This window comes from Carassius carassius, chromosome 36 (genome assembly GCF_963082965.1).
Source record: "Carassius carassius chromosome 36, fCarCar2.1, whole genome shotgun sequence".
Taxonomy (NCBI): domain Eukaryota; kingdom Metazoa; phylum Chordata; class Actinopteri; order Cypriniformes; family Cyprinidae; genus Carassius; species Carassius carassius.
The window spans coordinates 21,671,833-21,684,011 of NC_081790.1; the positions used below are offsets into that span (position 1 = coordinate 21,671,833).

Below are 12,179 nucleotides of genomic sequence, written 5' to 3' on the forward strand. Positions count from 1 at the left end.
TAACCATCTTTTTGTTCCTTCTACTTTAGATTCAACTTTTGCACAGCTCAGAGAGAAGGGCCTAGTTCTATTTCATGATTTGTTTCTTGATGATCATGTATTTGCGTCATTCAATGATTTGATGAGTAGATTCAAAATATCTAGATCCAATTTGTTCCGCTACTTTAATACTTAACACTTTAATACCTTCCCTCACCAGCCAATGAAAACTTTAATTGAAGATATAATGTCTCTCCCGAAATCGCATAGTCATATCTCCTCAATTTATGGCTTGTTACGATCTTCGCAATTCCCTCCTCTCTTTGCACTAAAGGGAACCTGGGAGAGAGAGCTGGGACTGGAGCTTGACGAGGGACTGTGGTATAAGGCTCTAGCTAAAATTAACTCTGTCTGCATTTGTGCTAGCTTGAATCTTATTCAGTTTAAAGTTGTTCACAGAATTCACTTCACCAAAGCTAAATTGAAGAAACTTTCTTTAATAGCAGACGATAGGTGCAATAGATGTTCGCTCTCCCCAGCAGATCACACTCATACATAGGGGTGTGCCGGTTTCAGAATTGGTGATGACGGTTATGACGGGAGTCAAATGTGACGGTTCACAACATAACCGTCGGGGGGGGGGTATTAGTTTGAATAAACGAGCAGACACTGATTAGCTACTTGCTCTACGTTTATTTAAAATTAACAGCAAGACAACTAGCAGTGAATGTGCTTGCCATTAAATGAATCACACACAGTGAACAAATCCTTAACAACAAAAAAAAAACTTTGCAATGAACGTGCTTTGTTTTAAATAAATCACACACAGTAAACAAAACCTTTTAAAAAAGTAGGCTACTTAAATTCTATAAGAGCATAAAAATGAATGAGTAGCCTAGGCCTAAATTAAAATGATAAAATCTACATACCTTTATTAAAGAAAAAAAGTCGAACAACGACTGTTGTAATACCTTAATTAAACTAACTAAATAAAGGAAACAAAAAAAAAGTGCAATGACATTTTAATTTCCTAATCTTTTTCGACTTCCAAGTTCCGTGACAGGAACACCAACATGTTCACTTTACTCGGTTTTAGTGACGATCTGACAGGGGTAGCTATGTTCCCCGCAGTGCTAAAAACTCGCTCTGATGCTGTGCTTGTAGTACAAATACACATGTATTTACGTGCCAATTTTGCTAAGAGCAGATAGCGTGTTTCATTGTCTCGCCACCATGCTAGTGGATCTGCCGTAGAGTCAATTGGTTGTTCTTGGAGATAAATAAACCCCCGTTTATTAAGGAGATCTCCAAGATTTCTCTTCTTGGGAGGGGGTGGTGCACAGACCTCTCCCGAATCATCTCCAGCAGCAGCCTCCGAAGCACCACTACCTCCGCCTCCGTTTCCCTCGTCAGCTGATACAATTTCCCCCCGGAGTGCATCTTTTGTCTCCTCCAATCCATCCCCCCCATTGCCTCTGTATCGTGGGTCAAGGAAAGATGACTTTGCCAAAAGCTCCTGAGTGGCTCCCGCCCGCCATCCGCTGATTGTTTTGCGGTCTATGGACGATGCAATGCTTTGCTGATGCGAGCCGCAAAAAAGCCCTAGTCTGTTCTAGAAAGGATGCAGCAAAGATATTTAATGCTAATGTATGAGGCATAGGCCTACGCTGAGTTTCATACGATGAGATGCGCTCTAGTTTTCAGTGCAGTGCAAGTGAACGCGGCGCTCTGGCGCGTCCATGTCACGGTTATCATTGTCTGCTATTGCTTTTTATTTATTAAAATACATGCAATTGGTTGATGAAACATTTATTAAAATTAAGATAAAATTTGTACAAAACGAAATTCGTTTTTAAGAAAGGTTTTCTACAAAGCAAAATTTAATGAAGTGGTAAATATCATGTCTGACGATTTACAAAACTTCATTAATTGGTAGAAACCATGTCTCCCAAAATATTTCCCATCTTATGATCATATCTAAAAAATGAAAATAATTTTTGATAAAAAATGTTTGTAAAAAATATTTTAATGACACAGTTTTGGCGGTTATAGAGTTCTAATGCCGGTGTTCAACAATAACCGCCGGTCTCACGGTTATATACTAACCGTCACACCCCTACTCATACATTTTATACCTGTCCTAAATTGTATTCATTCTGGTCCTCTTTTTTTGATACACTATCAAAGGCTCTCAATGTCTCTGTGAAACCCTGCCCAATAATTGCAATTTTTGGAATAACACCTGTTGATGGCTTGTACAACGAGCGTCAAGCTGATATTATTGCTTTTGCCTCATTGGTAGCCAGAAGACGAATACTGTTGCATTGGAAATCCTCATGCCCCCCCTTCTAATTTTTCTTGGCCTAAAGACTTAATGTCCTTCCTACACCTGGAAAAAATTAAACACTCCATCAGGGACTCTTAACTCATTTTATAAAGTGTGGAATCCTATTATATCCTTTGTTGAGACAACACCTTCACTGGAGATTTGAATTATTATTATTATTATTTTTTTTTTTTTTATTATTATTATTATTATTATTATTATTATTTATTTATTTATTTTATTTTTTTTGTGTTTGTTTGGGATGTTTTGGGTTGGGTAGTGTTAAGAGTGTTCTGTATATTTGTATAATTTTTCTTTATTCATTTCTATTGATGTTAAAAAAGCAGATTGTGGTGTTTTTAATTTATGTCATGCACATTGTCATTTAAAATTCTGCTTAATAAAAAATATATTATAAAAAAAAAAAAAAAAAAAAACAGACCGCCATTACATTTTTCGTCTCGCGCACCCCCTGGTGGCAGCTCGCACCACACTTTGGGAATCCCTGACATAGAGGGAGACCGCCGACAGACCAGGCTCTTGTCTTCATGACAACAATATCTATACTTCATGTTGAGCATAAATATAAAGCCTACTGATAAAGAACACCGTCAACAGTATTGACGGCAAAATAGACTATGTTTGACAGGTGATCGATAATTATTAATTTATTTTTTAAATTACATTTATATCTGAATTTATGTCAACCTATAGACTTTCAAACATCAAAGTGTCATGAATGAATATGTATTTGTGTACAAAATGACAAACATATTCTCCTATTCTATTTTGCCTCGAAACGATTACAACACGCTTGGGTGTCGCGTGAAAAATAGGCGTCGGTCTATTTCTAGCATGCACGCGTTTTCCGTGTGGCTCGAGCCACGCCTGAGATGCGCGTCTCACGCAGGCAGTCTGCAAGCTCTAACCTGTTAACATGGGAGCCGAATTAAAAACGGGCACGCCACGCAGCTGAGACGCTTGCGCCACGCAGCCAGTGTGTCGCCGGCCTTAGAATCAGCTGCAGGGCAGGATTTTGCGCTGACACGGAGACTTCCGCCACTTAATATGTTTGTTTGGAAACAGGAAAATGTACTTATGTTCCGCACACAAAATATTGCATTCCGTCATTCCGTCAAGTAAGGGATCATGTACATCCAGCCAGTTGTATTATAAGTAGTACTGTTCAAGATAACTCGAAGTACCCAGATGAGAGGTGTGTTATTCAATTTGGAGGTTGATATTTGGGAATAGCATACTGCTGGATGGTGATTGACCAGTCAGAATCATGTATTCCACAGAGCAGTGTAATAACCAGGGTTAAAATTCTTATATCTTATGGCATATAACTTACAATATTTGCAATGTCATTGACTGGACAAAGGCAGTTCACAACCTGTTTAGTGTTAGTGTACATAACTTGAGCATCCTGTACTAACATTTTCTCAAATGGACTTTACAGGGGACTATAAATAATTAGTCTCTTCTTCACTCCAATTCATGTTTTCCCTCAAATGCTGTTTGTTACTAAAGCTTGAGGTACTAATCACGTTTAAGATACTAAAGCAATATCCAACTGTGCTGTTGGTCTAAATGCCAGCAGGGCCTTATGCTTTTTACAACCATATGACAGCCATCATAATATTCAGTACAACAGCACTCAGGAGTGTGACTTTGCTTAAATAAACAATGCAAATACAGCTAAAACGGTGTGACATGTGTAAAAGCCTAATGGTGTGACAAAAATTATAAATACAAGACTAAGCCGTAGTGTTTCTGCATCTAAGGGCAAAATCATGACCTACATTTTATTTAAAGGAAAACCAGAGCCACACTAGCCATGCAAGCTAATACACTCCTTCTTAACATGTAACGTTAATCCACAGCTAAAGCTAACCAGCTAATGTTAGTAGGAAGGCATGGTATGCAAAACGACTTGCCCAAAGACAAAGGGCTGCGGGGGATAATTATGAAAACATTTGCATTATCACAGTCTTTACTATTCCTATAGCCAGGCGCTGGTCTGATAGGAGTGATCGAGACTTAAAAAGCGACTCAATCCCCACGATGTTTTTAAGCACTAACTAGCTGAGAAGGAGACCGGGAGGCCGCGCAGACCCAAAACAACACAATTTGACTCGCATTTCCAGGAAATGCTTTATTTCCTACCTCCGGTTCCGTCCGAGTTTTCGTTTAAACTGCCTGAAGAATCATGATGACTGCCCACACAGCCACCCATGGATGTTTTCATGCGCCTCTTCCCCCCGCGGACCCGCTCTGTTTCGGTTTCTCCCCGTCCGCTCTCTGCTGTGAGATAGATTGACAGGGCGCGGGCATCCGTTGGAGAGAGGCGGTGTGTGCAGGCACACTCGGCTTTGCAAGGGCTGCAGACAGACCCTTCTCCGGCTTTAACTCAAAACAGTAAGCTGCCTGTTCACAATACAATCGGAACGCGCATTGAGGTTTCAAACTGCTTTTATAGGTAACGTTAGGCAGCTTACTATGTTTTGAGACGCGGCCAGATCGTGTCCAAGATGGGTTTTGAAAATGACGAACAAACATCCCAGTCGGCACATGACCAGGCTTGGGAGGGTTACTTTAAAAATATATTCCATTACAGATACTAATTACTTCATAAAAAAAGTATTCCATAACATAATCCAAGTACCACAATATGAAAGTAATGTAACTGATTACTTTTGGATTACTTCTGGATTACTTCAAGGTCAAATATTATTTTTTTAAAACGGCAACATTTATTAATTAGGAATTTCACAGCCCTGAATTAATATATATGTAAAGGACTATACAGACAACTAGTGCATGGTATTACAGATTATTTTGTTTTATTTTCAAGAAAATATAATAAAGAATTTTAAGACAATGGAAATGTTTCTTCAACAGGAAAATAGAGAATACACTCTAAAAACTAATTCAGAGGACCTTTAGTCATTACTTAAATTTATATATCGTTGTGAAATAAAATATCAAGTTCTGAGATACTGTTACTGATACTGACTTTTTAATTAGGGCCCGAGCACCGATGGTGTGAGGACCCTCTTGGAATTGCTCCGTTTATTATTATTATTATTAGGGCCCGAGCACCGATGGTGTGAGGACCCTCTTGGAATTGCTCCGTTTATTATTATTATTAGGGCCCGAGCACCGATGGTGTGAGGACCCTCTTGGAATTGCTCCGTTTATTATTATTATTATTAGGGCCCGAGCACCGATGGTGTGAGGACCCTCTTGGAATTGCTCCGTTTATTATTATTATTAGGGCCCGAGCACCGATGGTGTGAGGACCCTCTTGGAATTGCTCCGTTTATTATTATTATTATTATTATTATTATTATTATTATTATTAGGGCCCGAGCACCGATGGTGTGAGGACCCTCTTGGAATTGCTCCGTTTATTATTATTATTATTATTATTATTATTATTATTATTATTATTATTATTATTATTATTATTATTCTCTAAGATGAATCGCATTTTTGAGAGCCTAAACATGCTCGAAAAGTCATGAAACTTTGCACACACCTCAGAACTGGCGAAAATTTACGTCTGATATGGGTTTCAGAAGTGGGTGTGGCAAAATGGCTCAACAGCGCCACCTATACACGTTCAACGGTGTGCGCCTCAAGCTACGTTTCACGTACATGTATGGAAATTGGTATACACATGTATCTCTCCAATACCTACAAAAAAGTCTCTTGGAGCAAAATCCGAAACCCAACAGGAAGTCGGTTATTTTTAATTTTATGAGCAAATTTTGTGTCATTTTTGTCATTTCCATGCGTTGTATTTTAACGAACTCCTACTAGAGATTAATTCAGATCAACACCAAAGTTGGTATGCCTAATCTAAAGGCCTTTGCGATGTTAAATTGCGAAGATTTTGAGTTTTCGTTAAAGGGCGTGTCTGTGGCGGCCTGGCGAATTTCGATGATTCGCCATGAAAAATGAAGTTGCTATAACTCAGACATACAATGTCCAATGTGTCCAAAACTTCACATGTTTAATAAGACTCCTGACCTGAACAGATTGACATGCCCATATTCAGTTATAGTCATAGCGCCACCTATAGGCAACAGGAAGTGACATATTTTACACTGCGACTAACTACTCCTAGAAATTTTATGACATCAATGTCTTTTTTGAGGTCAGTATAATCTAAAGGCCTGTGCAATGTTAAATTGCGAAGATCTTGAGTTTTCGTTAAAAGGCGTGTCCATGGCGCCATGACGAAGTTCGATGTCTCGCCAAGGGAATAAAATATGTTATAACTCAGGCATAAAATGTCCGATCTTCCCCAAACTTCACATGTGTGATAAGAGTCCTGGCCTGAACACATCTGTAGGCCAATATTCCATCGGGTGTGGCAAAAAGGCTCGATAGCGCCACCTATACACATTCAACATAGCGCGCCTCGAGCTCCGTTTCAAGTACATGTACAAAAATCGGTACACACATGTAACACACCAGTACCTACAAAAAAGTCTCTTGGTACAAAATCCTAATCCCAACAGGAAGTCGGTTATTTTGAAATTTCCCTGCAAAATTGGCGTTGTTTTTGCCATTTTCAGGGGTTGTACTTTAACGAACTCCTCCTAGAGATTTATTCGGATGAACACCAAACTTGGTCAGTGTAATCTAAAGCCATTTGCGATGTTAAATTGCGAAGGACTTGAGGTTTCGTTAAAGGGCGTGTCCATGGCGGCTTGACAAATTTCGATGTTTCGCCATGAAAAAGGAAGTTGCTGTAACTCAGACATACAATGTCCAATCTGCCCCAAACTTCACATGTTGGATAAGACTCTTGACCTGAACAGATCTACATGCCAATATTCAGTTATAGTCATAGCGCCACCTATTGGCAACAGGAAGTGAAATATTTTACACTGCGACAAACTACTCCTAGAAATTTTATGACATCAATGTTATTTTTGTGGTCAGTCTAATCTAAAGACCTGTGTGATGTTTAGTTGTGAAGATCTTGAGTTTTCGTTAAAAGGCGTTTCCATGGCGCCGTGACGAAATTCGATGTGTCGCCATGGGAATAAAAGATGTTATAACTCAGGCATAAAATGTTCGATCTTGCCCAAACTTCACATGTTTGATAAAAGTCCTGGCCTACACAGATCTGAAGGCCAATATTCCATCGGGTGTGGCAAAATGGCTCGATAGCGCCACCTATACACTTTCAACGGAGTGCGCCTCAATCTATGTTTCACGTACAGGTCCAAAAATTGGTATACACATGTAACACACCAATACCTACAAAAAAGTCTCTTGGTACGAAATCCTAATCCCAACAGGAAGTCGATTATTTTGAATTTTTCCTGCAAAATTGGTGTTGTTTTTGCCATTTTCAGGGGTTGTACTTTAACGAACTTCTCCTAGAGATTTATTCAGATGAACACCAAACTTGGTCAATGTAATCTAAAGCCCTTTGCGATGTTAAATTGCGAAGGACTTGAGGTTTCGTTAAAGGGCGTGTCCATGGCGGCCTGACAAATTTTGATGTTTCGCCATGAAAAAGGAAGTTGCTGTAACTCAGACATACAATGTCCAATCTGCCCCAAACTTCACATGTTGGATAAGACTCTTGACCTGAACAGATCTACATGGCAATATTCAGTTATAGTCATGGCGCCACCTATTGGCAACAGGAAGTGAAATATTTTACACTGCGACAAACTACTCCTAGAAATTTTATGACATCGATGTTATTTTTGTGGTCAGTCTAATCTAAAGACCTGTGTGATGTTTAGTTGTGAAGATCCTGAGTTTTCGTTAAAAGGCGTGTCCATGGCGCCGTGACGAAGTTCGATGTGTCGCCATGGGAATAAAAGATGCTATAACTCAGGCATAAAATGTCCGATCTTGCCCAAACTTCACATGTGTGATAAGGGTCCTGGCCTGAACAGATCTGAAGGCCAATATTCCATTGGGTGTGGCAAAATGGCTCGATAGAGCCACCTATACACTTTCAACTGAGTGCATATACACTTTCAATGGAGTGCGCCTCGAGCTATGTTTCATGTACATGTACAAGAATTGGTACACACATGTAACACACCAATACCTACAAAAAAGTCTCTTGGTACGAAATCCTAATCCCAACAGGAAGTCAGTTATTTAGAATTTTCTCTGCAAAATTGGTGTTGTTTTTGGCATTTTCATGGGTTGTACTTTAACGAACTCCTCCTAGAGAGATTTATTCAGATCAACACCAAACTTGGTCAGTTAAATCTAAAGGCCTTTGCGATGTTAAATTGCGAAGATCTTGAGGTTTCGTTAAAGGGCGTGTCCATGGCGGCCTGACAAATTTCGATGTTTCGCCATGAAAAAGGAAGTTGCTGTAACTCAGACATACAATGTCCAATCTGCCCCAAACTTCACATGTTAGAGAAGACTTCTGCTCTTAACAGATCTACATGCCAATATTCAGTTATAGTCATAACGCCACCTGCTGGCAACAGGAAGTGACATGTTTTACGCTGCGACAAACTACTCCTAGAAATCTTTTAAAATTAATGTATTTTTGTTGTCAGTTCTAATCTAAAGGCCTGTGCAATGTTAAATTGTGGAGATCTTCAGTTTTTGTTAAAGGGCGTGTCCATGGCGCCATGACAAAATTTGATGTCTCGCCATAGCAAGAGTTGTTGTTGTAACTCAGGCATAAAATGTTCAATCTTCCCCAAACTCCACATGTTCGTTAAAAGTGCAGCCCTGAACACATCTGAAGGCCAATATTCCATTATAATGATAGTGCCACCTGCTGGCAACAGGAAGACTGGCACATATAAATGATTTTGACATATTCCACTTATATTTACGACTTTAAATGCATATATCTCACGGAACGGAATTGCTCCGTTTATTATTATTATTATTCTTCTCTAAGATGAATCGCATTTTTGAGAGCCTAAACATGCTCGAAAAGTCATGAAACTTTGCACACACCTCAGAACTGGCGAAAATTTACGTCTGATATGGGTTTCAGAAGTGGGTGTTGCAAAATGACTCGACAGCGCCACCTATACACGTTCAACGGTGTGCGCCTCGAGCTACGTTTCACGTACATGTATGAAAATTGGTATACATATGTATCTCTCCAATACCTACAAAAAAGTCTCTTGGAGCAAAATCCCAAACCCAACAGGAAGTCAGTTATTTTAAATTTTATGAGCAAATTTTGTGTCATTTTTGTCATTTCCATGCGTTGTATTTTAACGAACTCCTCCTAGAGATTAATTCAGATCAACACCAAAGTTGGTATGCCTAATCTAAAGGCCTTTGCGATGTTAAATTGCGAAGATTTTGAGTTTTCGTTAAAGGGCGTGTCCGTGGCGGCCTGGCGAATTTCGATGATTCGCCATGAAAAATGAAGTTGCTATAACTCAGACATACAATGTCCAATCTGCCCCACACTTCACATGTTTGATGAGACTCCGAACCTGAACATATTTACATGCCCATATTTAGTTATAGTCATAGCGCCACCTATAGGCAACAGGAAGTGACATATTTTACACTTCGACACACTACTCCTAGAAATTTTTTGACATCAATGTCTTTTTTGTGGTCAGTCTAATCTAAAGGCCTGTGCGATGTTAAGTTGTGAAGATCTTGAGTTTTCGTTAAGGGGCGTGTCCATGGCGCCGTGACAAAATTCAAAGTCTCGCCATGGGAATAAAAGATGTTATAACTCAGGCATAAAATGTCCGATCTTCCCCAAACTTCACATGTTTGATAAAAGTCCTGGCCTGAACAGATCTGTAGGCCAATATTCCATCGGGTGTGGCAAAATGGCTCGATAGCGCCACCTATACACTTTCAACGGAGTGCACCTCGAGCTATGTTTCACGTACATGTACAAAAAGCGGTACACACATGTAACACACCAATACCTACAAAAAAGTCTCTTGGTACGAAATCCTAATCCCAACAGGAAGTCGGTTATTTTGAATTTTCCCTGCAAAATTGGTGTTGTTTTTGCCATTTTCAGGGGTTGTACTTCAACGAACTCCTCCTAGAGATTTATTCAGATGAACACCAAACTTGGTCAGTGTAATCTAAAGCCATTTGCGATGTTAAATTGCGAAGGACTTGAGGTTTCGTTAAAGGGAGTGTCCATGGCGGCCTGACAAATTTCGATGTTTCGCCATGAAAAAGGAAGTTGCTGTAACTCAAACATGCAATGTCCAATCTGCCCCAAACTTTGCATGTTAGATAAGACTTCTGCCCTTAACAGATCTACATGCCCATATTCAATTATAGTCATAGCGCCACCTGCTGGCAACAGGAAGTGACGTATTTTACGCTGAGATAAACTACTCCTAGAGATTTTTTGACATTAATGTATTTTTGTTGTCAGTCTAATCTAAAGGCCTGTGTAATGTTAAATTGTGGCAATCTTGAGTTTTTGTTAAAGAGCGTGTCCATGGCAAAAATGACAAAATTTGATGTCTCGCCACAGCAAGAGAAGTTGTTGTAACTCAGGCATAAAATGTTTGATCTTCCCCAAACTTCACATGTTCGATAAGAGTGCAGGCCTGAACACATCTGAAGGCCAATATTCCATTATAATGATAGCGCCACCTGCTGGCAACAGGAAGATTGGAACATATATGGAATAAACATTGATATATTCTACTTATATTTATGAGTTTAAATGCATATTTCTCACCGTTCACCTATTTACTAAAGCCACTCGCTGCCGGTGAGCCCGGGTGCGAGGGCCCGTTCATCGCTGCTTGCAGCTTTAATTTTTTATTATTATTCTTCTTCTCTAAGATGAATCGCATTTTTGAGAGCCTAAACATGCTCGAAAAGTCATGAAACTTTGCACACACCTCAGAACTGGCGAAAATTTACGTCTGATATGGGTTTCAGAAGTGGGTGTGGCAAAATGGCTCGACAGCGCCACCTATACACGTTCAACGGTGTGCGCCTTGAGCTACGTTTCACGTACATGTATGAAAATTGGTATACACATGTATCTCTCCAATACCTACAAAAAAGTCTCTTGGAGCAAAATCCGAAACCCAACAGGAAGTCGGTTATTTTTAATTTTATGAGCAAATTTTGTGTCATTTTTGTCATTTCCATGCGTTGTATTTTAACGAACTCCTCCTAGAGATTAATTCAGATCAACACCAAAGTTGGTATGCCTAATCTAAAGGCCTTTGCGATGTTAAATTGCGAAGATTTTGAGTTTTCGTTAAAGGGCGTGTCCGCGGCGGCCTGGCGAATTTCGATGATTCGCCATGAAAAATGAAGTTGCTATAACTCAGACATACAATGTCCAATCTTCCCCAAACTTCACATGTTTGATGAGACTCCGAACCTGAACAGATTGACATGCCCATATTCAGTTATAGTCATAGCGCCACCTATAGGCAACAGGAAGTGACATATTTTACACTGCGACTAACTACTCCTAGAAATTTTATGACATCAATGTCTTTTTTATGGTCAGTATAATCTAAAGGCCTGTGCAATGTTAAATTGTGAAGATCTTGAGTTTTCGTTAAGGGGCGTGTCCATGGCGCCGTGACAAAATTCAAAGTCTCGCCATGGGAATAAAAGATGTTATAACTCAGGCATAAAATGTCCGATCTTCCCCAAACTTCACATATGTGATAAAAGTCCTGGCCTGAACAGATCTGAAGGCCAATATTCCATCGGGTGTGGCAAAATGGCTCGATAGCGCCACCTATACACTTTCAACGGAGTGCACCTCGAGCTATGTTTCACGTACATGTACAAAAATTGGTACACACATGTAACACACCAATACCTACAAAAAAGTCTCTTGGTACGACATCCTAATCCCAACAGGAAGTCGGTTATTTTGAATTTT

General features: G+C 39.6%; 2 protein-coding genes across 3 annotated transcripts in view; both read right to left on the bottom strand.

Annotated features, from left to right (window-relative positions):
- ubtd2 (ubiquitin domain containing 2) overlaps positions 1 to 4,857 on the bottom strand; it is a 68,667-nt gene extending 63,810 nt beyond the window's left edge. For both annotated transcript variants that reach the window (XR_009425751.1, XM_059526677.1), the window contains exon 1: positions 4,475 to 4,857. Coding sequence is in view for 1 of the 2 variants with exons in the window: in XM_059526677.1 (XP_059382660.1) it covers positions 4,475 to 4,556 (82 nt within the window). In the remaining variant the exon portion in view is untranslated. The remainder of the gene's footprint in view (positions 1 to 4,474) is intronic.
- sgcd (sarcoglycan, delta (dystrophin-associated glycoprotein)) overlaps positions 1 to 12,179 on the bottom strand; it is a 1,159,024-nt gene that overhangs the window by 45,176 nt on the left and 1,101,669 nt on the right. The gene's annotated exons all lie outside the window — the stretch shown is intronic.